The 27,737-nt window shown below is 47.6% G+C and overlaps 2 protein-coding genes across 2 annotated transcripts; one reads left to right on the top strand and one right to left on the bottom strand.

Moving 5' to 3' along the window:
- Window positions 1-6: 6 nt before the first annotated feature.
- LOC119268586 (WRKY transcription factor 71-like) lies at window positions 7-2,606 on the top strand. The gene is made up of 3 exons (XM_037550245.1): window positions 7-473; window positions 1,416-1,580; window positions 1,723-2,606. Exons 1-3 carry the CDS (start codon window positions 76-78, stop codon window positions 2,255-2,257), a joined length of 1,098 nt encoding a protein of 365 aa, XP_037406142.1. The 5' UTR covers window positions 7-75; the 3' UTR covers window positions 2,258-2,606.
- A 6,704-nt stretch (window positions 2,607-9,310) lies between these two features.
- LOC119268585 (ribokinase-like) lies at window positions 9,311-26,223 on the bottom strand. The gene is made up of 5 exons (XM_037550244.1): window positions 25,573-26,223; window positions 19,878-20,063; window positions 10,220-10,415; window positions 9,992-10,132; window positions 9,311-9,597 (listed from the first exon to the last, which is right to left on the bottom strand). Exons 1-4 carry the CDS (start codon window positions 26,173-26,175, stop codon window positions 10,032-10,034), a joined length of 1,086 nt encoding a protein of 361 aa, XP_037406141.1. The 5' UTR covers window positions 26,176-26,223; the 3' UTR covers window positions 9,311-9,597; window positions 9,992-10,031.
- Between the last annotated feature and the right edge of the window lie 1,514 nt (window positions 26,224-27,737).

Raw genomic sequence — 27,737 nt, 5'->3', positions numbered from 1 at the left:
CCCACAGCCAGCCACAGCGCCAAGAACAATCGGTTCGAGTTCCCACAGGCAGCAAAGCAATACAGCGTAGCGCCTATGTCGGGCGAGTTCCAGTTCCACGACGAGCTCGCGTCGCTCTTCATGCAGCGGCCGGGGCCGGGGATGCAGCAGCAAGAGCAGCAGGCCTCCTGGCTCGCCGACTACCTGCAGACGCCCATGGACTACGATCTGCTGTGCAGGGCGCTGGAGCTGCCAGCCGCGGAGGACGTCGTCAAGAGGGAGCTGGTGGTGGACACCACGCCCAGCGGCGGCGCCCTCACCCCCAGCGCCGGCGGGGGGACGCCCAACGCCACGTCGTCCATGTCGTCCTCGTCGAGCGAGGCCGGCGGAGGCCTCTGCGCCGGAGAGGGGGACTCGGCTGGGAGGTGCAAGAAGGAGGACGGCGACGGGAAGGACGGCAAGGGGGGAGATGAGGGTGACAAGAGCAAGAAAGGGTGAGTTGGACTGCATTAATTTCTCTCTCTCTCTCTCTCTCTCTCTCTCTCTCTCTCTCTCTCTGTGATTTTCCGTGTCTTGATCTGAAATCTTGGGGCGTCCCTTTTGGCGAGTTCTTGGTCCTTCTGACTGCCTAATCTGGTTACCTGCCTCTAGTTCTTTTCTGTGATGATATTGGATCAAGATTTGGGGCCGGCTAGATTTCGCTTCCTTGAATTGCTTGCTAGCCATTCATTCATTCATGCCTTTTCTGTTCTTTTTTTGTTCTTTATTCCCCTTTTAAGGTAGTTTGGCCGGCTGGCCAAGGTGTGAACCCGGCTAGGGTTTCACACCGAGCGCTCAAGCCTCACCCTGACAATCAAGAATAAATATAAATAAAAACATAAAATCTGATTTCGTGTCATGAACTCTTGATTACTTGCTTCATCTCCAAAATCTTGATCACAAATTTGCCTCTTGCATTTTTTCTACTTTTATTTATGCTTTGTTCATTTTTCTTCTTCTAGCCCATGACCCCATTTTGTCAAAATCATGCCCAATAATCTCTAGAATGAAACCATGCCCAGTTAAGAGACCCTCCCCCATCTAGGATTTGCTCAGGTTCTACTTTGGTGCAACCTATCATATGTACGCATCTCCCAGAAAATCCAAAGAGCAGAAAAGGGGCAGCAAAAAGGCCGGGCACAATGTGAACCTCCTAAAAAACCATGTGCGCTCATACATAGACCACGCCAACAACCATGCATGTTTGAACGGGATCCCGGCCTGGAGGCCATACATATCGCAGTCGGTCGATTGATCGTAGTATGAACGAAATCTCTATCCACCACTAGGATTAGGAGTAGATAGCTAAGGTATCGAGACAGCCAAATGGTATACGATTCCGCCGCTTTCGGCTGCTGATATCTCATCTCACCGACGCGTAATCGAAATCTTTTCAGGTCTGCGGCGGTGGCGGCCAAGGGCGGCAAGGCGGCCAAGGGCGAGAAGCGGCCGCGGCAGCCGCGGTTCGCCTTCATGACCAAGAGCGAGGTCGACCACCTCGAGGACGGCTACCGCTGGCGCAAGTACGGCCAGAAGGCCGTCAAGAACAGCCCATATCCCAGGTACGTATCGACGTATGTACGTACTATACATACATAGGCAGTTGCACCGCATGTGCATGGGCGATTTTGGTATATACTGTATGTAGGGACGAAGAATGGTTATGTATGTGCTTGTGCTGATAATGGTGACGGGTGTGTGCAGGAGCTACTACCGGTGCACGACGCAGAAGTGTGTGGTGAAGAAGAGGGTGGAGCGGTCGTTCCAGGACCCGGCTGTGGTGATCACCACGTACGAGGGCAAGCACACGCACCCCATCCCCTCCGCGCTCCGCGGCAGCACCCACCTCCTCGCCGCGCAGGCCGCGCACCTGCATCACCAGCACCACGGCCACCTCGGCATGATGCCGCAGATGGGCATGGGCGGCCGCGCCGGATCGCCGTTCGGCCGGAGCAGCGGCGTCGACGTGCTGGGCGGCCTCCTGCAGCCGCGCGCCCACCACAGCATGACGCGGCCGATGATCGGCTCCGGTGCGGGCCACCAAGCGTCGACCCAGGGTCTGGCCGGCTCAATCAGCAGCGTGGCGAGCCCCACCGCCTCGTCTCCTCCGTCGCTCCAGATGCAGCACTTCATGGCGCCGGACTTCGGGCTCCTGCAGGACATGCTGCCGTCCTTCATCCACGGCGCCGGCGGCAACAACAACAACCAGCCGTCATCACCGTATGGGAAGCTTCATTAGTTAGCTAGCTATAGCTAGAGATAATTAAGAGATTTGGTTGGTTCTTGCTGCCTTATTAACATCCCCCAATCGATCTTGTTTTTCCTTGATTGCCTTCACTTCTTGATTTGTTTCCTTCCTCGATCGATCCGGTGCTGCGAGATGGTACAGAATGAGTTTTTTCTGGGCCTCGTATCATTTCGATGGATCTAGCTCGCTAGCTATCTAGCTCTCGTAGTAGTCAGTGTACTAGCAGTTCTTGTACATGAAAGTACCTAATTCCCCATCTCATGCATATATTGCACTCTGTCGCCGGTACTGGCCATGCATGCATGAGCTATATGTATGATAATTTTATGCTCCTTGTGTTTCCCCTGGCTCCATTAATGCAACAGTACTAAGAATGCGCATATCCATTTGCATGTTTGGTATGGTATTAAGGTTTCTTGCATACATGGCAACCGATCATGCATGATAGGCTTCATTAATTTGCTGTTGGTGGCAATTGTGGCAAGAAGAAGATCGATATGTACAACGATCTTGGCTAGCTAACTTGTCATGAACCCGTGATGGGATTGTTCCTGTGGTTGGTACAAAGAGTTGTTAAGGGAAAAAGCAGTGAGGGTCGTTTTGCTGCTTGCTTCTTTCTTGCAGGTAGTGATCACTTGACCAGGTCGCTCGCTCGCTCCAGGCGCTACCTAGCTAGCTAGCGAGCTGGTGTAGATATCATTACTCATCCATAGTGATGTGAACCTACCTGCACTGGAGACCCTGCTTGTGTGGTTTCTGTACATGTACATATGATTGGTGCAAGATTAAACTTGGATGTAGTCACTGATCGATGCACGTTACGGTCCATGTCTGCCTGAGTCATACTACGTATGTAATAGCTGGAGAAAAATCGATGATCCATCTAATATGATATATCGATTGATGTGAACCTAGCTAATTCAAACGTGGTTAATTTGGGTGTTAAATTTGGAGTTTAGACGAAGCTTGGGTGCAACTGTTGAACTGTGCGGTGATGCATGACTCGTACGTGCAGTCGTGCTCACCACGTTGGGGTTTAGAGCTAGCAACAGTGAATGTATCTTTTTTTGCTTTGTTTTTGCGAAGCAGTCAATTTATCTACTGACTAATCAGTTGCTATTTCGTCGGTTAGATGATTGACGTCTTCCCATAAAAAAAAGACATGCATGATTGACGCCTTCCAAATTTTGGTTCCATGCAATGTGCACTGGTCAGACATGCATGTAGCATGAAATATAGTAACAGATATTTTTGCTTGCATCGATATATCTACCATGGACAAAAGAGTAGGTCAATTAGCTAGATCTATGATGACATGTGACATTTCGCTATTTGTGTGGAATGGGCCGGATATCCTTTTTTAAGCTTTTCCACCCTTTCCAATGCTACCTCATAATATTAAATATTATGACTAAACAATGAACACAATAGTATGTGGTATTAGGTTTATTTATGGAAATGTTTATTTGAAATACTCCATCCTATATACTCCTAATAATTGGTCAAATATAGCTAGGTTTGATCTGAGCAGCAAGTGTGGAACAAATTGGATGCATGGTCGATTCTGATGTACTAGTATGTAGCTTAAAATTTGGTCCCTGTAGCTGTAGAAAGCCAAATATTTCAGCTAGCCACACACACACACACACACATACACTTTAAATGGCTCTTTGTACTCTACTACTCTAGCTAGCTGAGGACGATTAGTACAGTCTCAAGCACACAGATTCTTTCTAACCCACTGGGATAGAAGTACCAGTACCTTTAGCTTTAGCAAACTTGTCTAGCTAGGAAGAAACATTAATACACATGTGACAGAATTCATGTTTGTTTAATTAAAGGTTGTCCATCGAGAGGAAATCTACTTTGGTGGCCATCCAATTAATCGGCTGGGCTAAGATGCTTGCACAGTGTGTATATCGACACAGTGCAAGAAATCGTCAAAGCCATGGCATGATCGCTCCCTGCCTTTGTTTTACTCCCAGCCAGTTAATCAAGAAGATGGTGGACCAGTTACATCCATATCCTCATTCATTTGTATGTACCTCTTGTACTACGAGAGAGTGCAATTGCAGCGCTCTTCGGAGCAATGAGATCATACATGTGATATGCACTGTTCTTGAATCTGTCTAGCTTGGTTAACTTCCTTTCTCTTCCATTTCGGACGCGTTGATTGATGAACTGGTATTGTGAGGCCAAGACAAACTAATACTCTCTCCGTCTCAAAATAAGTGTCACTGATTAAGCTTTGTTAACTTCCTACGTTTTCCATTCCGGACTTGTTGATCGATGAACTGGTGTTGTGAAGGCAAGAGAAACTAACAGTATATGCATAATTCATGGTAGTATTACTTTTGCCCTTTTGGGGTTTGATGAATGCTTTTTTTTTGGTAGTATTATAATATGTTTAGACATGGTCCAGCAGGTTAATCAGGTTGGAAGTCCTGGGACGCAACATTGGGCAGTGCTGAACTGCTGATAGCTACCAGAACCGGACTAGCTACTAGTCTAGAAGGTCAAAAGCATTAAAGGCCAAGGTGCAAGGTGTGCACCAACTTGCATGCCGCGATACGATGGAGCGTTTCTTTTTCTCCGGCACAAAATATAAATTCTACGGCGTAGACTCGTGTTCAAAGTCCACATCCAATAGACGTGTACGTCAACACCAATACAACATACAGTAACATTTTTTTTTCCAAAACGGAGGCAAAAAATTTGCCTCATCTCATTAATTAAGAAGAGTTTTGAATTACATGACCGACCGCCCGTAGACGCCCGAAACCGATAAGCCTACTCTCGTGGCATAAAAGAACTCAGCCGTTTGGTCCCTGCCAACCCCCAAAGTCTGACCTCCGCCTTGATTCTAGACGTGATTACATTTGGCATGGAGGACACCATTCTAAATACTCTCGCATTCCGCTCGTTCCAAATCTCCCATGAAACCAACATGACGAGAGATGCGAGGCCCTTTCTCACATTGCCATTGACGCCTACCATGTGATGCCACCAATCGTTGACGCTGTTGAAGTTACTCCAGTCGATGATGTCCACATCGGTCAAACCCATCCAAGTCTTGATCTCCGTCCAAATGCGTACCGTGTATCGACAGCGGAAGATGATGTGTGCCGCCGTCTCTGGCTCCCTCTTGCATAACTGGCATAGGCCGCAATTTGGCCATCCTCTCCGTTGAAGCCTGTCCGCCGTCCAAACACGGTCTTGAATGATAAGCCAAGCGAAGAATTTGTGCTTTGGCGGCGCCCAATTGTTCCACACTGCAGACTTCATTTTCGATGTAGTGGAGTCGTCGAGTTGAGCTTTGTAAGCCGACGATGCCGTGTACTCACCGGAAGGCGAAAGCTTCCAAACAATCTCATCATCCACCCCCTCATCAAAGAAGACCTCTCGTAATCCAACCCAAAGCTCATAGTATTCAAGGATGTGCTGAATTGTGAGCCCAGAGTTTGTGTTGATGTTGGCAATCCACTTGTTGAGATCCAAAGCCCTATGGATGGTGTCATTCTTGTGTTTGGAAATTGCAAAAATGGAGGGAGCCATGTCTTTTGGCTTGCGACCCCCAAGCCAAGGGGAGTGCCAGAAAGAGGCCCTTTGCCCGTTGCCAACAGTGATGGAAGTGCACTCATAAAACAGCGCCATGTCCTCTTCATCGCATGGATGCCCCAAATCAACCCAAGCTCTTTCCGCGTCCTTCCAAACCAACCAAGGCCATCTAAGCCATAAGGCACGTGCGGGTTTTTCCATGTCCAGGATGCCTAGGCCGTCCATGTCCTTGGGCGTACAAACTTTCTCCCATCTTATCTTACATTTGCCTGCAGAAACTTTATCCGTGCCTCCCCAAAGAAAAGCCCGTTGCAGCTTGACGATGGATGCCATCATTCCTTTGGGCACCACAAGCGAAGTGAGATGGTGGATGGCCTGCGAAGTGATAACTGACTTTACCCACGTGCTCCTCCCAGCCATCGTAATGTACTTTCCCTGGCCAATCATGATCTTTCCAGCAATCTTATCAAGCAAATGCTGGAAGTCGACAACCCGCAAACGATGAATGGATAGCGGAAGGCCGAGGTATCGCAAGGGGAACTGAGCTCTGACTGCTGGGAAGGCACCCAGAATCATGTCAAGGTCGACATTGGAGCATCTAATAGGGGCCACCAAACTCTTGTTAATGTTCGTAACTAGGCCGGTGACGTTTCCAAAGCTTTGAAGTATGGTGGCAAGCATATCCACATCCTCCTTGATAGGCACCAAGAATATGGCAGCGTCGTCCGCGTATAGGGAGGTGCGAAGGCGGGCACCACGGCCACGTAATCTGTGTAGGTCTCCATTCTCTGTTGCCACGTCCAAGATTTGCTGAAGGGGGTCAATAGCAAGGACAAACAGAAGGGGAGACACTGGGTCCCCCTGCCGGAGGCCCTGCCCATGCTGGATAGGATTGCCAGGAACACCGTTGAGAAGAACCCTCGATGTAGATGTCCGAAGAAGGGCCGTGATCCACTCACGAAACCTCGAAGGAAAACCTCTCCTCTGTAATAGGTCGAGAAGATATTCCCATCTAACTGAATCAAAAGCCTTTTTGATGTCCAACTTGAGCAGGAGCACATACAGTAACATAATATAATACTCACCGGAGAAAGGTGTATAGTATTAATTTGGTGAGCACTAGCTGTACTGCTTTGATCAGTTCTTGGCTAAACAATTTCACAATTTTAATTAGGATTAATTCGTATTCCTCCTGGTTTTTTTTATATTTATAAGATACCATTCAAGCTTGACCAGAACCGACAAATAAAATGCAGGTGTTCTGATACAAAAGTAACTAAACGGCGATGGGAAATTAGTACCGTGGAAAAAACAAAAACGATGGTATTACTTTTGTGATTCTAACGTGCCCTCCCTGGCGCGAACGATCTTTCACTCTGGGAGGCTCATTCGATCAAAGAGTGTTCCTCAAGAGATCACTCCCAGGGAATGTTTAGGAATTGGCATGCTATAATAGAGAGATTTGCCATGCTATGGCAGATAGATTTGCCGTGATAATTGACATGTTATAGCAGAACGAATTGTCATACGTTTTAGGGATTTGCCACGTTGTAACAGAGAAAATTGCCATGCGTTTCAGGGTTTTGCCATGCTGCAAAGAGAGAATTGGCAGGCTAAGAAAAGGGAAAGTTGCGCACATGTTCAGAAATTGTCATGCTACGCAGAGAAGTTGTCATAATAATTCCAGTAATTGACATAATCTCATAGTTAGGGGAGTGCCATGCTACACACGGCATCATTCGTAAGGGAGGATGCATGAGAGAGAAGGTTTACATCGTTCGCTCAGGAGGAGGCATGAAAGCGAACGGGGATTGCTACGTTGTGATCGCTTTGAGATTTGCGCACGGGATTGGACTCTCAAAAGAGCCTTTCCTAAAAACCACTCCCAGGAAACATTCGCTCAATACCATTCACTATTATGTACTTTTCCAAAGTAATATGCTCTGGCTGTTGATCAAATACTTGAATCTTGGGACTAGCTAAATTGCGAGTTATCTTGGTCTTCTTTTGTCCATGACCATGAGCCCCGCTACACGTACGACGAATTTTCAGACGATGGGCGTACAACACTAGTCCATCAGCCTTGGATCAAGTGGGCAGATCAATATTGGATGCAGGATTTTACTATCGTACAGAGATCGTATACGCAAAGCGAAACCGACTATACATTTCCTGCGTGTGTAACGGAACTGTATGGGGGTAAGTTGAGAATTATTTGAGGGGTACAGTATAAAAAAGGGAGCAGGCAGGATGGACCGCAGGCGTCACGTCGTGCATTGATTGGCTTAGCTTGAACAAACTGGTTGGACAGAGGCATGTAGGAGTAGCTTTGAACGCAAGGGAAGTCAAGGCCACCGTTATAACTCCGGCCATCGCCCCGCTGCATACTTCCAAACGACATGGCCGGCGGCTGCTCTGCTAGAAAGGAAGGTCGGTCTCGCATCGCACTTCTTGACCGGCCCGGCCAATCTGACTCTGACTCTGACTCTGCCCTGAGTCATGCAAAAAGAAGAGAAAATGCCAGTGGGATCGATATCCGAGAAGATCGAGATGGACCTACGTACATCTCTGCTACGGTCAAGTATGTCTTTCCCCTTGGTCACCCGTATAGTACTACTCCTACTCTCGTGCTGCTACTGCTGTCTGCTGCAGAGGTATGTATGTGATCGCGGCACGGAAGCATGTGCGTGTGTGTGTGGTAGCTTTGCGTATATATATATGATTCATTAGACGTGACAAGACACGTGCATTAACTATCCGGACGGTGTTGCATAGCGAGAGGAAGCTGGATTGCTAAGCCATCTGCGAAAGCGACGTCGCCTTTGTTGAGCGATCCATCCATCCACCCATCCATCCGTTGGTTTCGTTTCAGGTTGCAGCCTTGAGGAAGACTCAAAGTGGCCGCCTCCGCCACCACCACGACGCCATCGGCCGCGGTACCGTCCCGGACGAGCTTAATGGCGAGCGGCCGTGCGATGGCTCCGTCACAGCAGTAGCCACAAACACAAACATATTATTATTATCTCCCTCCCAAGGACGGTCATTCCGGGAATACTCCCGGAAAGCGAGACAAGGGAAGGAAGTTGGGAGGAGGAGGAGGAAAAACAGAAGGCCGTGAGGAACGTTTGCTGTCGGTGGGCTCGTCGAGAAAATGCCGGCCGTCGGCGTCGTACGGGTACGGCGAGGCACATCGAACGTCCGATTCGACGGACGGACGACGCGTACGTCATCAGATACGATCAGATCCCCCGGAAGCTGCAAAAACGTTGCTGGGCTACTGGATTCTGGACGATCTTACTAGCTAGGAGCAGTCAATCAGTCGAGCCATGCGTCGTTTCTCCGGCAGCGACGGTGCAGCGGCGAGATCTTTCACCGTTGGCGGTGAGAGGGAGTGAACCGCGCCGATGGGCCTGCGCGACGGCGATCGGCAGCGGGCCACGACTGGATCGAAAAAGACGGATGATGGCCGTCGATAGCAGCGAGCGGTTAACATCGGCCCGGCTTAACAATAAGATCATGAATTGACCCGTGCCGGAGTCGCCGTCGGAGTTCGGAAAGCTCATCAGCGCCAGGCCAAACCTGAAACTGCTCATTCTATCTCTCTGAAGTGAAACCATTCAGGTGTCCTTTTTTATTTCGAGGGTGCGGGATTTGCTCGGCATAGGCCCCGGAAAATGCGTTTCCATTTAGAGACCACCACTAACTAGCACGTTACTGGGCCGGGGGCAGCACACGAGGGTTCCGGGGGAGCTCCGTCGGATGTTTAGCCGATCCTGCCAAAGGAATGCTTGTTAGATTTGAGCCAGACAGTGACACCTTACTAACCCCCTTCACCGTCACCAGTGTTTCACAGCAAAAGCAATTCCTGCATTCAGGGCATGGCGGTTTTGTGAAGTTTAATGACTTCTAACAACGGGAAAAATTTAGGTCGAGAAGGATAACGGGCGATGCCTAATAACAATAGAAAAAGCTATGGCATAGCAACAGGGAATGGCTATAAAAACAGCAGACCTAGAACTCCTGAACCAGTGTTTCTGTTTCTACGGAGGGCGGCGCGAGGAATGGCATTTTCTCTTATTTCCTCTACCATAACTTACGGGGCTACAAATATATATAGATACCCGAAATAAATGAACCGAAAGAGGAGATTGAAGCTTAACAGCTCACATTATTGCTGATGAATAGGGTAAAGTCACCGTTTCTCCGGTTATTCAGCTTGCACAGATTCTAGAAGGCTCATCACGGTTTCCCTGTCAGGCATGCTGGGAATGGCTCCCTTCACTCCAACACACAGTGAGGCAGCGGCAGCTGAAATGCAAGAAGAAGAAGAAACTCAAATCAACATGTCAACAATAGATCAGAACCAACAATTTGACTGGAGGGTGCTTTTAGTACCAGCAAATCGCATGCACTCTTTCTTGGGCTTCCCCTCCACCAGAGCTACAGCAAAAGCTGAGGTGAAGGTGTCACCAGCGCCGGTGGTGTCTACTACTTCTGTGGCGGGTATTATCGCCTGCCTAATTGGCTCCTCTCCCTCCACAAACAGAGCAGATCCTTGTGACCCAAGTTTAACCAAAACTTCTTTCACACCCTGCATGCAGGAAATATCATCAATGTCCTCCTACCATAAGGTTCAATGCATTCAGAGCTTCCGTAGAAGATTTAAATAGCAATGCATCTCGCCGATGGAATATATCAAGTGGAACTGCTAGCCTTTATAGCAAACAAAAGAGTACAATTTGAACATGTTATCGTAAAGAAACCACAATATAAGGTAAACAAAAACAGGGAATTGACAGGAAAACAATTAGTTGTAAATCAAATCCTCGTACTGGCAGCTTAAAGTGGAATATGAAGCCCATATACTGTTGAAACATGGTAATGGAAAGCCATGAAGTGGGAATAGGGGCAAATGCTATCAACATATAACAACACAGACGTCTGCAACTTCATCGCTTTGTGACTGTAAAAAGAAGAAAATATATCAATTATGCGCTACACTTCTTTTCTTACTTCAATATCCTGACAAACACGGAAGATGCCTCCAGCGCCCACCCTCTTGCGACGCGCCACTCCGGCGCCCGCAGCCACCTCCGCCGCCGCTGCTCCAGCCGCTACAGCTCGGGCCTCCCCGCCCAACGCCTCCTCAGCCTCGCCCTCCCCTCGGTTCCCTCCGGGGTTCCCGTCCCCGCGGTTCCTGCGCCCGGATCTGGTGGCATCCATCTTCCCCCAGCTGGTCGCAGTCCGCCCAGATCTGCGGTCCCTGCCTGTCCAGGCCCCTGCCGAGGCCTCTGCGGGCGCTCCAGAGGAGGCCGAGCTGCCCCGCAAAGTAAGCTTTGCCATTAATGCAGAGCTCCTGGAGTTTACGCCGCCTCCCCCGATTCATGGCGCCCACCGGCCATGCCTTAAGTCCGCCCCAGCGGCTTCATTCAAGGCTGCTGCTCGGCGTGCGAACTGCAGCGCGCCCTCGAGCCCTACGCCTTCAGAGGAGAATTCAAGACAGGTCTCCTCAGCTCTTGAATGGCATTTGGTGCGTCCAGCGTACTGGTGGCGTGAAGGTCGTCCCAACAACCGGCATTCAAGTCGCAAAGCCCCATCCTCTTATTCCCCTCCACAGCGGACGAAGGATTTCGTCAGGCTCCAGGACCGCGAATGCCATCGCTGCCTCCTCAAAGGCCACTGTAAGGTGGACTGCCGCAATCCGTTCACTTGCCGTCGCTGTAGAAGAATCGGACACAGGGCGAGGGGCTGCACCAACGACCCATCACCCTCCCCTTTGTCCCCTGCATCAACCTCGCCTTCCTCTGCTACCCCCTTGGTGGTTCCTGCGGCGGCCACGCCTCGATCTGCATCGCCTGCTTCGCTGCCGCCGCCGCGCGCCATGTCAAGGCAGCCGCTCCGCGTTGGCGACCCATCGCTGCGGCCTGAGGAGGGCCGTGTGGTCATCGTCTCCACCCAGGAGATGGATGCTAATGCGGCGTCCCTTGCATCCCTGGGCGCCCTCATCTGGCTTGGCGGTACAAGACCGGTGGTGAGCGCTGCTGAGATCAAGGAAGCCATCGACATGCAGTTCGGGATCAGAGATGTCAAGGTCGTTCCCCACTTTCCTGAAGATTTCTTCGCCGTGTTCGACTATCAGCATCAGCGAGACAGGGTGACGACGGAGGGGCGCTTCCGTCACAACGGCCTGGACCTGCACTCCACCAACTGGCGCCTTGACGCTCACGCCGACGTGGTCCGGGCAAACTACCATGTCCACCTCTGCATCGAGAGCATTCCCCTGAATGCTTGGTCCGAAGCCGTGGCAGCTCAAGTGCTTGGTCCGGATACCTTCCTCCACTACTTCGACATCGCTACGCGGCAAGAAGATGCCTCTTGCCTCAAGCTGTGGGTTTGGTCAGCGAATCCATCAGCTATCCCCAAGGTGCAGCTCGTCACCATCGCTCCCCGGATGGCCACTGGGGTGGGTGGAGCTCCGTCCTCGGCCATTGGGCACGCTGGCCTTCATCGCCGCGCCATCGTGCACCTCGACAAGCTGGAGGACTACACCCCCGACGCCGCTGGAAACATCCCTCGCCGCCCACGCACAGACCCCTTCACCTGGCGCTATGGTGTGGTGGACGGCGAGGTCAGGGCAAGGGACCGCCATGAACCTCCACCTCGACGCCGAGATGACGATGATCGGCACCGACGCGATGACGATCGTGACAGGGAGGACAGGCGTGGACGCGACAACGACAGACCGCGGTCCTCCTCCTGGCGGGGCCTCTTTCGCAGTCGTTCACGGGCTCCTGAGCGCCGTGATGATGGACGCCGTGATGACCGCGGCGCTGATCGTGGGCGCGAAGAGCGCGGGCGTGACGGTCGACGCCGGGCGTGCGACCCTCCCAGGGAGGTCTCGTCTGAGGGGTGCAGGACGGTGAGCCGTGGACGCTCACTGCCGCCCTCCCCGCGTACCACCTCCAGCGACGTGATCGAGATCAACACTGCTGGGCGTGGTCTAGGATGGCTCTGCGGTACTGCTAGCAGAATTTCTAAGATCCAACCCTCCGTGACACTTGGTGAAGAGCATGGCACGGTTACACCGGAGTTTGTGTTGGCCACCCCAACTCCAACGTCTGATTTTGCCATGGAAACACCTCCACCATGCCTTGAAGTTGGTCCTGAAGATCGTAACAAGTGTAACAGTTTTGATCTCCCACAAGGCAATGCTCACTCTCCTGCTCAAATAAAAAATTTGCTTGTGGTGCTTGAAGATGAAGCTCAAGAAAAGCATAGTACCAGCCCAGATCAAACACCAACCCAGTTTGCCTACACTGTCCAACCTGAAGCCGAAGTTGAAGAAAGGGAATTTGACACTACAGTGATGTCTCCTGCTCAACCTAAAGATGAGATAGTTGCGCATGAAGATGATAACCACGGTGATAGCTCAGATCAAACACCAATCCATGATGCCTCCACTGTCCAACTTGAAGCTGCGGTTGAAGAAAGAGAGATTGCCACTCCAATTTTTATCCCTCGCATGCCAGCGCTCCTACCATCTCCCCCACCAAGATCGACACCTCCAAGACGTCCTACCGCTCGCCGGAAGACGATGGCTGGAGTCACTGGCTTTCAACTGCCGCGTCAGAGTCCCAGACTTGGTGCTAAGAAGAGGACGATGCCCATTGCGAGGCTCGCTGAACAACTCCTGTGTCAACGCATGGGGGTGCTTGCTGATGGGGAGCAGGTCACAGAGACGGCAATTGCTAAGTTTGCCGATATGTTTCAAGGGCGTCTCCCTGATATTGCTGTCGCGGCCTTGCGTGCTTTATTCCAGCTGGACTGTGATCTCTTCTCAGCGGTAGAAGAAGCCCTGATGCAGCATGGAGGCGAAGGAGGACCCGACTCAAGCGAGGCTGCCGCGGCTGAGGCCTGAGCTTTGCTACTTAGTCCCAGTTGTAGCTTAGTTTCCTGATGATAGTTGAACTGAATTTTGCTAGATGTACGCCTGTTTGCAGCATCATAGTGCTGCCTTTGCTGGTCCTGGCGAGACCATTGTTGTCGTTGTGGTTCCTTGAGCACTGAACTGATGTAATCTTTGTGCAATCATGTTAGAACAAAACCTTGCTATATTGTGCTGGAATGTTCGTGGTCTAAACTGTCCAGATCGCCAGTCCGTCGTCCATGAAACAATTGCTGCCTCCTCCTGCCATCTAGTTTGCATCCAGGAGTCCAAACTCCAGACCATCGACCCTCATATGGCTGCCTACCTGGGAGGATACCGCCTCAAGAACTTCGCACACAGACCGGCGGATGGAACTAGAGGTGGAATCTTACTGTTGTGGGACGACTCTGTGGTAACCATCTCAAGTGTTCAGTATGGCACATACTTTCTTTCTGCTACGGTTGCTCTCAACAATGCTTCAGATGCAAAGACTTTCAAGTTAACCACGGTCTATGGACCTACCAGAAGCATCCACAAAGACGACTTCTTCCTCGAGCTTACCTCCCAGAAGCCGCCTGATGGAACAAAATGGCTTGTCAATGGAGACTTCAATCAAATTTACCGTGCTAGAGACAAAAACCGAGCTAATGTTGACCGTAGCCGTCTTGTGCGTTTTCGAAACACTCTTGCAAATTGCAGACTAAAAGAGATTCATCTTCAGAACCGGAAGTTCACTTGGAGCAACGAGCGCTCTAATCCAACATTGTGTAAACTCGACGGATTCTTCTGCAACGATAACTGGGATATCGAGTTCGGCTCCCATATTCTGCATGCTTTATCATCTTCGCTCTCTGACCACTGCCCGTTACTATTGGCTAATGACGATGGCCCGCGGAAACCCAAAACCTTCCGCTTCGAGAACTACTGGACTAAGATGCCCGGATTCAAAAAGGTTGTCGCTGATGCTTGGGCTGAGGACTCCATTCATGTGGAGCCATACCAAAGGCTTTTCCACAGGCTAAAGACTACAGCTGCTAGACTTCGCTCCTGGAGCAAGTCTCTTTTCTCAAACGCAAAGATCCAGCTTCACATGGCTCTCGAGGTGATCCTTCGTCTCGATTTGGCCCAGGAACATAGAGAACTCTCCCATGATGAATGTGATATTCGAAGAAGGTTAAAGAGGAAGATCATTGGGTGGGCTGTTTTGGAAAAATCAAGAAAGAGGCAAAATTCGAGGATAACTAATCTGAAAGAAGGAGATGCTAACACCCGCTACTTCCATTTGCGGGTCAACCATCGTAGGCGAAAAAATTTCATTCACCGCCTCAAGCACAACGGTGGCTGGGTCACGGAACACAAGCTTAAGGAGAACATTATCCACTGTCACTTCAAGAACATCACTATAAAAGGCCCCGCGCGCAAAACAGATATCAACTGGGACATTCTTCCTATTCCAGACTGCGACCTTCATGAGTTGGATGAGGCCATCTCCGAAGAGGAGGTCAAAACCGCAGTTTTTTCATTGCCAAGCGATAAGGCACCGGGTCCGGATGGCTTTACCGGGGCCTTCTTCAAATCTTGTTGGACCATAATTAAGGTTGATGTCATGCTGGCTATAAACCGGTTCTCAAATCTCCATGCCTCCCATTTGCACTGGTTGAACACTGCGGATGTCGCCCTTATTCCGAAAAAGGATGGTGCTGAAGACATCTCTGACTTTCGCCCCATTAGTCTGATTCATGCCATCGCGAAGATCATCGCCAAAGTCATGTCCAACCGTTTGGCTCCCCACATGAATGACCTTGTTTCCCAAGCTCAAAGCGCCTTCATCAAAAGAAGATGTATCCATGATAACTTTATGTACGTTCGCAACCTGGCCCGACGCTTTCACCGCAGAAAAACCCCGGCTCTGCTCTTCAAGCTTGATATCAAAAAGGCATTCGACTCGGTCAGATGGGACTTCCTCCTCGACTTGCTGAACCACCTGGGCTTCCCACCTCGCTTTCGAGGCTGGGTCTCGGCCCTCCTGTCTACTGCCTCGTCGAGGGTTCTTCTCAATGGTGTTCCTGGATGTCCAATATCACAAGGTTGTGGCTTCAGACAGGGGGACCCCCTCTCCCCCCTCCTCTTTGTGCTTGCAATTGACCCTCTGCATCATATCCTTCAAAAGGCCACTGAGCAAGGCAAGTTGCACCCTCTTGATGGAAATGCGATGGTTATCCGTGCCTCCTTATATGTGGACGATGCTGCGGTCTTTCTTGCGCCAATTAAATCCGAGGTCAAATTTTTTGCGGAAACCCTTGCCTGTTTCGGTGAGGTCACTGGCCTGATCACAAACTGCTCTAAAAGCATGGTTGCCCCCATCAGATGTGATCACTTGGACCTTGATGATATTCTGCATCCCTTCTCGGCTAACCGATCTACCTTCCCGATGAAGTATCTTGGGCTGCCTTTGTCGGTCAAGAGGTTGAATAGGATTCACTTTCAGCCCCTGGAGGACAAGATTGCGTCCAAGATTTCTCCATGGTTGGGCATGCTAATGGCTGCTCCAGGAAGGGCTGTGCTGGTCAAGTCTGTCCTCACGGCCATTGCCATTTATTATATGACAGCGTTAAACCTTCCAATTGAGGTTCTGGAAAAGATTGATTCTCTTCGGCGTGCTTTCCTTTGGGCTGGTTGTGACAAGGTCACCGGTGGCAAATGCAAGATCAACTGGGAACAGGTCTGCAAGTCCAAGGCCCATGGGGGGCTAGGTATCCTAAATATGAGGAAGTTTGCGTCCGCGCTTCGTATCCAATGGCTTTGGGCAGAATGGTTGGATCCGGTGAAGCCGTGGGTTCGCTTGGGCAACCCCTGTGATGAGAATGATAAAAACATTTTTGCTGCTGCCACCAACGTGTTGCTTGGCAACGGTATTCGTGCTTCCTTCTGGGAGTCTGCTTGGCTAGATGGCATGAGACCCAAAGACATCGCCCCGAAGATTTTTGACCTATCAAAAAGAAGGGGATGTTCGGTTCAGAAGGCTTTGGATAATAACTTCTGGGTCTCTCAAGTCAAAACAGATGGGATCACCTCCGCTACACACCTGACCGAGTTCGTCAACCTTTGGGAGAAATTATCTGTGGTGCAACTCAACCCCGACGTGGCTGATTCTATCTCTTGGAAGCTTTCTAATGATGGCTCTTACTCCGCGTCCTCGGCCTACAAGGTCCAGTTCCTGGGCTTAGTTGACTCCAACATGCAACAGTTGGTGTGGAAGATCTGGGCTCCCCCCAAATGCAAATTCTTTGCTTGGCTTGTGATCAACAATAGGATATGGACGGCCGACAGGCTCCAACGCCGTGGATGGCCTAACTGTGATCGCTGCCCCCTCTGCAAGCAAGTTCAGGAAACCGCGGCTCACCTCCTTTTCCAATGCCGCTACACGGTCCGAGTTTGGGAAATGATCAAATCTTGGCTTGGCTTGGTTGATGTGAACCCTACAGCTTGGGTGACGGTCCATTCGGTGAAAGCCTGGTGGAATCTCATTGACTCCAACGCATCACAGTCTCGACGGGCGATGATGTCTCTTATTATGTTGATCTCATGGGAAATTTGGAACGAGAGGAATGCACGCGTCTTCCGTAACACCGCGGTGCCGGTTGGGGTTCTTGTTGCAAGAATCAAAGATGTTTCAAAGTCTTGGTGCCTTGCAGGGGCAAAATATTTGAGTACCGTAGTGCCGCGAGAGTGATGTCTTTGTAATTCGGCCTGTGACCAAAACTCTAAACCTCCTTCTTAATCAATGAAAGTGGCAAATCTTTTGCCCAGTTTCAAAAAAAAAATATCCTGACAAATACACTGCCTGCCATAAAATTGTGGCTATGGACACACAAGAAGCAATTAGACTTATCTATGCTATGGCATCAGACCAGACAGCATCAAACAAAAAACATCAGATATTGCTTTTCCGATTTTCCAGTGAATTAAGCACAAAGATTTCATGGGCCAACCTTGATTATGAACACATTCTGAACTTTTGGCGAATGGCCATTCTGTGATCAGATGCTGTTGTTATTTTTCAGATTGCACTACCAATGTTATCTACAAGCCACTGCCATGGGATTGGCATTCAAATCAAAATAGCATACGTACGCTCTGCCGGTTTGTTAGAGATACAAAAAATCTGTTTTCTTGTACACATGCAAGAATTATTACAACTACATAGCTTAGGGCCGTTCCTCATGCTTAGGGCCTACCAGGGAGGGCCATGCCCCCTCCAACACGTCGCTGAGCACAAGAAATTTAACTGATTACTCTTTCCTGTGTACTTAATTTGTAATTCGCTTCAAGCAGCTCCCCACTGCCATTCACGAAAAGTACTTGTTGGACCACTATCACAGAGTAGCCAAAGTGTACAAAACTATAAATGACTACAGGAGCTTGCTGAATTATGATAATTTGTGTAACTAGCAGCCGATTTGCAGGTAGGAACTAAAGATCCAAAGTTTGTACAGTTTTGCAAATCGCAAATTTCACTTGTACGCAGACTTGGACAGCACATAGGAGTGTTAACTTGAAAACTTGTATAGAACAGTAAGAGTCAACACTCCTAATAGGTGTACGGGAAACACACGTGCACAGACCTACGCGAAGGGAGAATGGAAGGAAAGCAACACATTCTTTAGAGATGGCTATTATCAGATAAATGCCATAACACAACATCATTAATTGAAGTTTCTTAAATAAAGATATTAAGATCTAGTCATGGCTAATCAAAAGAAACAAAAGAGCAACAATTAGGGGTGCGTTTGGATGCAAAGTATTTTTATAGTTTTTCTAGAATACCGTGGTTTCTGGAAAAAAACTTGGTTTTGAATACTTTGATGTGTTTGGCTTCAACAAAAACTGAAGTTTTGTAAACCATAATACTCCCTCTGTTTTTATTTAGTTCGCATATTAGCTTTGGTCAAAGTCAATCTTTACAAACTTTGACCAAGTTTATAAACAAAAATATTAAGATATACAATAACAAATCAACAACATTAGATTTATTATTGAATGTACTTTCACATCGTATAGATTTATTATGATAAATGTCTATATTGTTTTCTACAAACTTGGTGAAACTTTACGACGTTTGACTTCAGTCAACTCTAATATGCAGAGTAAATAAAAACGGAGGGAGTATTATAAAAACTGTGGTATTTTCAAAGTATTTGAAAAAGTGGTCTAGACCTCTTTTTTCTAAACAGAACAGAGAGAAAGTGCACTTGACGTTGCCATCTACGTTGAGATAAGAATATTAGCTGCGATCGTCTCCTAATTTTCCTCCATCTGTCCAGTCTGATTGCAAGACTGCTACAAGGGGTGGCATATATATTAGATATGACGCCGCTGCATGGGATTACAACACTGATTAGTTTCTAGTGATCTTGCACGCTTCTCCATGGAGTCCTTAGCTGTCGATTAATTTCGGACTAGTAGCGCACTGATTAGATCGATTGGTCCTTTAGAAGAACACTTGTATGCAACCGGATATATATGCTAGGTAGCCGATTCAGTATAAATGGCGCATCGTACACGCACAAAGAATTTTGGTCCGCCTCCAAGAGTACATGCACGTATAGACATATGATAGCAACACGCTCCTAGGATTGTATTACTTCAATCTAGTTGATTAATGAACTTAAGTTGCCACAGGCTCTTGATTAATCATGCACCCCATGGTTAAATTAATCCAGCCATTGAAGGCCGGCTGATCGATCTGTTTCTTGCGCCTGCCTAGTTAGCATAGCAGTACGCAAATGTGCTACATAGGTGCGGACGAGCTGACCTTGTGCGTAGAAGCTGCATGCACCCGGCGGCCGTTAGGTCATGTAGCTCAGTGAGTTTCAGATGTCACCCAGCGTTACAATCGGTCTGTAGTATAGCAACACCAGCCAAACACCTAGGTAGTTTTGCTAAAACTGAGAAAAACCATGGTTTCAAGAAACTGTAGTATTCGTTGTGTGCACATCTGAGTACTGTGGTTTTCAATTACCATGGTTCTCTAAAAACTTCGTTGCCAAACTTAGAAGTTATAATTGAATATAGAAGAAATGCAGAGAAACAAACTACATAAAAAAACTGATTTAGACAACTCACCATTTTATGGCATGCTCCTGCAGCCTGGCTGATTTGTTCAAAAGTCTCGGTAGGCATCCCAGTCAAACGTGCTAGCTCTGTTTCATTTGGACTAAAAATGTCCACCAGTTCGAGTAGTTCTCTGGGGACAGGAGCATCCATCCCACCTGCATCTAAAATAACAGGCACACCTGCACCTTTTGCCGCCTGAAACAAAAGTTTGAAATTTTGTTACAGAAGAACCCCTCAAATCTTAGCATGCATAAAATGCAAAGACACAAGGTGGTTCCTGCATTTCCAACAACCTATTTTACAAAAGTTTGAAATTTTCCACAAAAGAACCCCTGTAATCTTAACATGAATAAAAGGGAAAGACACAAGGTGGTTCCTGCATTTCCAATCTACTTTACACAGTTGTATAGATACACAACAGATACAAACCATAATCAAGACTAGACTTGCTCTGGCACAACCTTAAAAATTCAGTTATATAAGGATGTCAACATGAAATACTAATACTATTTGGCAAACAGGGTAATTGATCTGAATGGAATCTTTAAGATCATTAGCTAGAAAAGACAGAACGCATTATCACGCATTTAATGAGATTTTGCAATCACATAAACCTGCATGGAATCACGCTCGAGGTATCAAGAACTAGAAATAAAACTATCCTTCCATCTGCGACACTAACTCTTTTCCTGGAGGCTTTTCTCCGAGGACTCAATCACACAGACAAAGGGACCATTACATTCAGAGTTCAGACTGAAATGGAAGCAACTCAAACAAATGACAAGCTGCTTCATTTTATATCTGAAGTCACGATACATGACTGTAGTTTCTTTTGAATTCCAATAACATAGGCCACCTACTCCTTAGCAGATATATATTAGACAATACCTAAAGCTACATATCCAGTTGCATAACTTGGACAGCACGTAAGCCACGCGTCAAGGTTCTACTGAACGCAATTAGAAGACTGCCTTCCAATATGGGAAGACATACAAAGTAAAAATTCAAAGACTACACATTTCCCATTATAACAGATACACACAACTAAGTTTCTCCAAAATTTGCTACCTTCACATGATAGTTAGCTGTCCTCTCCATGGCCAGATTAGTATCGAACCCTTATTGATGAGATATTGGTTCTTCTTACAGCCGCAAGCCTTAGCTCTTTTGTCTCTATGGAGTTCTGTGAAACAGATTAGATATTTGGATGCTCCTTCCACTTGCCCACAACCTCTAATTAGCAAAAACCAGAGCCGGCTGAATGGTTTAGGGCCAACGTAAATATTGTAAAACACCGTATGCATAAGTCGGTACAAAGGGCCGCGTGGAATTAAAAAATCACACTGAGTTAAGCTTCCACTTTCCTCGGATTCCACTTCAAAAACTTGTTATGTCAGAGGGTCTGAGCTGACCACAAACCTAGTCCAGGATGGCATTTAGGGCCAGTTCTTTTGCAGCTTATTTCAGCTTATTGTGAAAATAAGCCAAAAGCCCAAAAGAACTGGATGGCTTATTCTCATGGACTTATTTCCAAGGCAGCTTCTGTGAGGCTTATTCCCATCGCAGCTTATGCATAAGCTGCACCTCAAAAGAACTGGCCCTTAGCTCTTGTTGTGGGTCAGACCAAGTAATCAGTGGGTCAAACAAAAATAGGCCTTTGGCACCTCCAGGCCATGGAAAGGTAAATAAGCACTAACACGCAGCAACATACTGTAAATTCTAACCAATGAATAAAGATTTCAGGCTGAAACTGTTTCCTTTTTTGTTCAAGAACAACACCAACACACACATTCTCATGCAAGACATTAGAGATGCTATGGCGGGGGCCAAAGGCCTTAGTAGCATATGACCGTGAGTGTTTATTTGGTCGATGGCCGTACTCTAGTTTTGTTCGGCGAGGGCTTATGTAGCATGGTTGTCTTCTTAATATAATCATGCACAGCTCTCCTGCGCATTCGAGAAAAAAAAAGTGATGTCCATAACAGATCGACAAAAGGAACAATGAAGTCGTGGATGGCAATGTGATTGCCCTTGCTGAACCGTTAGGTGTTTAAGTAACACAGGACTGCAGCTGTCAAAGAGGAAATGAAGGTCCTCCTGTATGGACGAACCACAAATTATAAAGTAGCTAGAGCGGACTATCTGTTCATAATCCAGATTAGAAGCATGAGCCTCATGTGGCAGACGCTGATTGTAGCTGGGTCAGACTTAAAGAGCTCACAGGTAGGCCAAATATCAGCTCAATTAACTTATACGCTGATATATCCTAACTTCTACGCTGGTAGGCCAGGTGGGCCAGACCGAAAGAGCTCACAGGTAGGCCAAATATTCTAGTCCCTGATCTATCCTAACTTATACGCTGGTCATTTCAAACAAACATGCATGAAACTATGTTGCTCTAAAATCATTTGATATCAGGAGCAATGTAAATGAGCATCAATATAAGGTTCATTCCGACCAAAAATTTCAAACATAAAATAAATACTAATTTTAGTACTCCCTCCGTCCGGAAATACTTGTCGGAGAAATGGATGTATCTAGACGCATTTTAGTTCTAGATACATCCATTTTTACCCATTTCTTCGACAAGTATTTCCGGACGGAGGGAGTAGTAATTTCAGCTGTTCAGCAAGACAAGAGCACAACACAAATTCACTTAAGCGAAAAAGGTGGGCATTGGACAGCAAGCACCTTCATTTTTTTACGAGATTTAGTGTAAAATGCCCTATAGGCCAAATTCACTAAGACCTCAATCCACTCTGGGGCACACACCCATGTGTAGCAATTGTTTTGAGTTTTAGCCCTAGCTTCATTTCAGAAGCGTTAACCCGGAAGTGCTACTATTCGGGCCAACATGTATTATTTGCTAATCTAACTCGAGGTAAATTGGCAGTGCATCACTAAGGGTTGGGCGTAACCCCAACCCCCTCCCCTCTACACACACTACTAAAGGGATGACGACCTTGGCAACATTCTGCCCCGAAATGCTCCTCAGTAGATGCCTCGTGCGGTGAGCCCCTACAAGGCCACACGCGCAGAGTCTGTGTACCTAGGGTTGATGTTTGGTAACATTTGTAGCACCCAACCCATTAACAATAGATGTGGTACTACGTGGACGCCATTTGTTGGAGTAATCCAAACTGAAGTTGTTCTAGTGCTAGTCCCGTTAGGATTAGTACTAGGATGTGACCAACGTGGCCGTATAATTAGATTAGGAAAAATACTAAGTTGAGTCCGGCTAGGACTTGGGCCTAGCTATCTAGCTGCGTTGGACTTAGGTATACTCCTGACACATATACCTAAAGAAGACCTAGTACTACTCGTACCAACGCAGCTAGATAGCTAGGCCCAAGTCCTAGCCGGACTCAACTTAGTATTTTTCCTAATCTAATTATACGGCCACGTTGGTCGCATCCTAGTACTAATCCTAACGGGACTAGCACTAGAACAACTTCAGTTTGGATTACTCCAACATTCACCCCCTAATCCAAACATCCGACTCTTTACACGAACGAGACACGCAGACGACTACCTGTTCATCTTGTCACGCTGGCTGCCTCCGGTGACGCAACTTACCGGACTGCAACTTCTCTCTTCTTCAACAATGGCCACCACTTCATCAACATCTTTTCTTTTTCATACCGACTTGCAGACTGGAACCAAACACCATTGCAATAGACGAAAATAAAATGAAATAGTTTCGCAGACATGACCAGTCTAATTGTTCAACTAATGAAATATTCACAAACGAAACAAGAGATGGCAACACCACGGTGCTAGTAAAGTACTCCCTCCGTCCGGAAATACTTGTCGTAGAAATGGATACAAATGGATGTATCTAGAACTAAAATACATCTAGATACATCCATTCCTTGGACAAGTATTTCCGGACGGAGGGTGTATGTGCGAGTACCCATGCCAAGTGCTCTAGTGTGGAACTACTCTTAGTGGCCTTTAAACGAGGATTGAGGAGAAAGTGTGGACTGGAAAATCTTAGAAATCATACCCAACAATAACAGAACGAAAATAACCTTATGGTTTCCATCTGTGCTATTAGTTTATTACAACAATAAACTTTTATTTCACGTTATCATATATATTCCCTTAATAGTTGTACCATAGCCATGTTCACCCCATTGTTACGAGGAACCATTCAATGCTTTTACTTATTTTTTCCCTTAACCTTGTCATATTTTCATTTTGTTAGTTAATGAGACTACCCAGTCTCACATTTTCTATCCCGTTCTAGGAGAGAGGTAGTAGAGTAGTTACGCTTGAGAGCATGGGTCATGGCGTGACACACATTTGACCAGCCCTGCGGCGTCACTGTCAACTGTTTCTTTCTAAATATCGTTAACTGTGTCACTTGTCAGAAATTATTTCCTATGATTTGCTTCCACTTCTGTCATTCATTTGCTAATCATCTTTTGAATCAAACTAACTAATAGTGTTAGAAGGCCTATTTGGATCAAAGGAATTAGAAAACATAAGAATAGGAGAAACACAGGATTAAGATGTCATGTGTTATGGATTTCTACAAGATCCCAGGACACAGAAATTTTCCACGTAATGCCCCTTTGGATGGTGTAAAGGAAAGTAACACGAGAATTTTGGAGGAATGTAGCGAGAGAGCATTGGACTTCTGAAAGGAAAAATAAAATGGCGCTTGTGCTCATGTTAAGATTCATATGGAAGGGGGGATTAGATTGCATTTCATCGAATTTTGAGAACCTCAATCCTATGATCCAGATGGCCGTTATTGGAGAAATTCCTAAGGATTAAAATCCTGCAATATTCCTATGAAAATCCCACAACCTTTAAGAGACCTAAAGTTCTTTATTTTTATATCTTGTTCCATCATTTTTGCACAAATTACCGTATTTGAAAATATGCTGGCCACTACATTTGGCAAATAAAAGAGACTGTATATTCCACTCAGGGAATATCTAAGTCATGTTCATGATGTATCACAAATTAGTATCGTTGCTCCTTTGGTCCAGTTGAAGGCACCGGATCAGAATCGCAAACCAAAGAAGAGAACACATCAAAACATTCACAGGTCTAACTAAATCAAAAGGGCTAATTCCAACTAATTAAGAACATTCGACACATGAATTATTGCTTCACAGCAGCACAAGCTACTGATCTGTGCTAATGCAATAAATACAAAATAATCTAGGATTTCTCTACAAATCGAACGTCAGATTTTCTAGCATAGCAAATCGAACACCTGAGATGGCAAATTATGTTGTCGCAAGGATGGCAATTTCCCTTAGCAAGCATGGCAAATCCTTGCAATGTTCAGTTTTTTGCCAAGATTTGCCATACTTGCTACAGGAAATTGTCATCCTCGCGACAACATAATTTGCCATGCTTAAAAATCTGACGTCAGATTTTTTTTTAACATTCCCAGTAATCTAAGTTAACAACCACAATATTTTTTCTCCTCATGTGTCCTTACATTGCCAAGCCAGAAGCCATTAGCAAATCTCCAGAGGGACTATAGGAGTAGTAATCAACCAAATACTAAGTGAAAGCAATTACCCAAATGCACAAAAAGAATAGAACTTCAATTGAATCATGTCTTCATTATCAGAGAAAGAATTCCAACCCTCATAAAATTCATCTTTTTTAGGAACCATAAAATTCAATCTAATGTGACCTCAAAAGTGGGTATATAAGCGGAAAGGGCTAGAGCAACTACCTGAGCGACCTGAATGTTGACCCAATCGGGTATCTCCCGTTGCAGCAGTAGCACGCCGGCCTGCCGGATCAGGTCCAGGTCCTCCTGGTCGACCTCCGGTGCCCAGCCCTCCATGTTGGCGCCGCCAACGATGATGATGGAGTTCTGCCCGTCGGGCATGAGCATGACAACAGCGTGCCCCGAGGGCGCGCCGGGGGCGCGAGCGACGCGGTCGAGGCGGACGCCGCCGGCGTCCGCGAGTGCCCCCTCGAGGAGGCGCCCGTTGGCGTCGTCCCCCACGCGCGCCACGAGGTAGGTGGGCCCCAGCGCAAGCCGCCCCCCGCAGGCAGCTTGATTGGCGCCCTTCCCGCCGGCGAGGCTGTGACCGGCACTCGCGGCAACCGTCTCGCCGACAAGAGGGAGACGGTCGACCTCGACGTAGATGTCCGCGTTGGCGGAGCCCACGACGACGATGGGCGGCGGCGCATTGGCGGCGGAGAGAGAAGTGGAGGCGGGTTTGAGGGAGAAGGATATGTGACTGGGTTTGGGGTTGGATCCTGAGAGGAAAGCGGTGGCCGGAGTTGGCCCGGCGAGCGGGAGGCGGAGGCGCGCTTCGAGAGCCATGTGGGTTGAGAAAACGGCGGAGTCAACAGCAGTGTCTAGAGAGGAGTTGTTTCAGTTGAGATTACCGTGAGATAACGACGATGACTTGGCAGATTATTGTTTGGATCAGATTGCTTCTCTTTCCGAATTGCTAGATGGAGTACTTTGTTGGAAAGAAAATACAGCTCCCTCAGTTCAGAATAACTGACGCGGATGAAGAATTTTCAATAAAAAAATTCTTGTAACGTGACGCAATGTTCCTTCTCCTTGCAACGCGACGTACTTTGTGGAAGGGTACACATAAAACCTAAAGAGGAGTGAATAGGTATAATTATAAATTGAGAAAAAATCACTACAGGTCCATTTACTTGCGTTTCACCAAACTTGCTCTAGAGGGTCATCTATAGTCCAATATACGGTTTTGTGTACGTATGTGCTGATCTGGCCCGAGTCAACCGATGCCAAGTGTGCATTGACTGCCACATGTGCCCAGCTCGCTCGAATACGCATGCATGCAGGTCTTTTTTGCAAAACAGCCAGTTATTAAAACATCCCCCACCTGGTCGGATCGATCGAGCCACCTGGTCGGATCGAGCCCAACCGCTCCGACCGAGCCCACCCGAGCCACTCCCCTGCTTCTCCCTTCTCCCCTGGTTCGCTGTCGCTGCCGAGGTGGTTCGTCGTCTCCGGCGTGGGCGAGCGTGGCGACGACACCGTGAGCTCGTCGCCGGACGCTGCGCCGCCACCGTCCGCACCATTTGGGAGGGGCCTACGTGACGTCCCTCTCGCACCGTCGCGTCGTGACGACCATGCCTCGCCGCCCCTCTATGGTACGTCACCGTCGCCGGCAGGTTCTGTGCTCGATCTGTCCATGAAAGCTCCCGGGGAAGAGCTTGCGTGCGAGTCAATTGCGCACAGGTGCTAGGGTTTGGGCTATTTCTCTCCTTTTTTGCCACGGATGGTGTAGGGTTCAGGATTTTAGGAGCGGACGTTTAGCAGGGCCACAGATCAATGCAAGGGTTTCTGATGTGTTGTGGATCTTGTATTTAGAGATGGTCTAGGGCTTGCATAGCAAAATTAGGGTTTGATTTTGGAGCCTGTTAGGGGAGGCCATGCTGGCTAGCTTCTCCCCTGTTTCTTTGCTTTATATGGACTGATTGTTGATCATGATAAGAGATGCGTTTTGCGCATGAGATGATCATTTTGCCCATGAAAGATCCTATATTTGGTCAGTGGAGGCCATGAATCCGTGCTTTCTTTCTGCAACATGTATGAAATTTGCTCTGTAAGATAACTGAATATATATGTGTTAACCTGTTTGAATATTGAAATGTCTGAACTTGATTTAGTACAATAACTGAACATTGACACTTTGCTTGTTTTGGTCCAATTACATTACTTTACTACTTGCTCAGTACCCTTGGTTAGGTCCTACTTAATCAGCTAACTGAGCTATTGGTGGTTTGATACAGTAACTGAACTTTTGGAGTTAACTGAATATTTTCAGCTTGACTGAACCTTCATAAATGTCTCTGTTTATCTTGTCTGAACATTGCAACTTTGAATGTTTTGCAGGACCCCTA

The sequence above is a fragment of the Triticum dicoccoides genome, chromosome 3A, assembly GCF_002162155.2.
Source record: "Triticum dicoccoides isolate Atlit2015 ecotype Zavitan chromosome 3A, WEW_v2.0, whole genome shotgun sequence".
Taxonomy (NCBI): Eukaryota; Viridiplantae; Streptophyta; class Magnoliopsida; order Poales; family Poaceae; genus Triticum; species Triticum dicoccoides.
The sequence above is the reverse complement of the archived record's forward strand: the minus strand, read 5'-3'. Positions and strand labels throughout refer to the sequence as shown.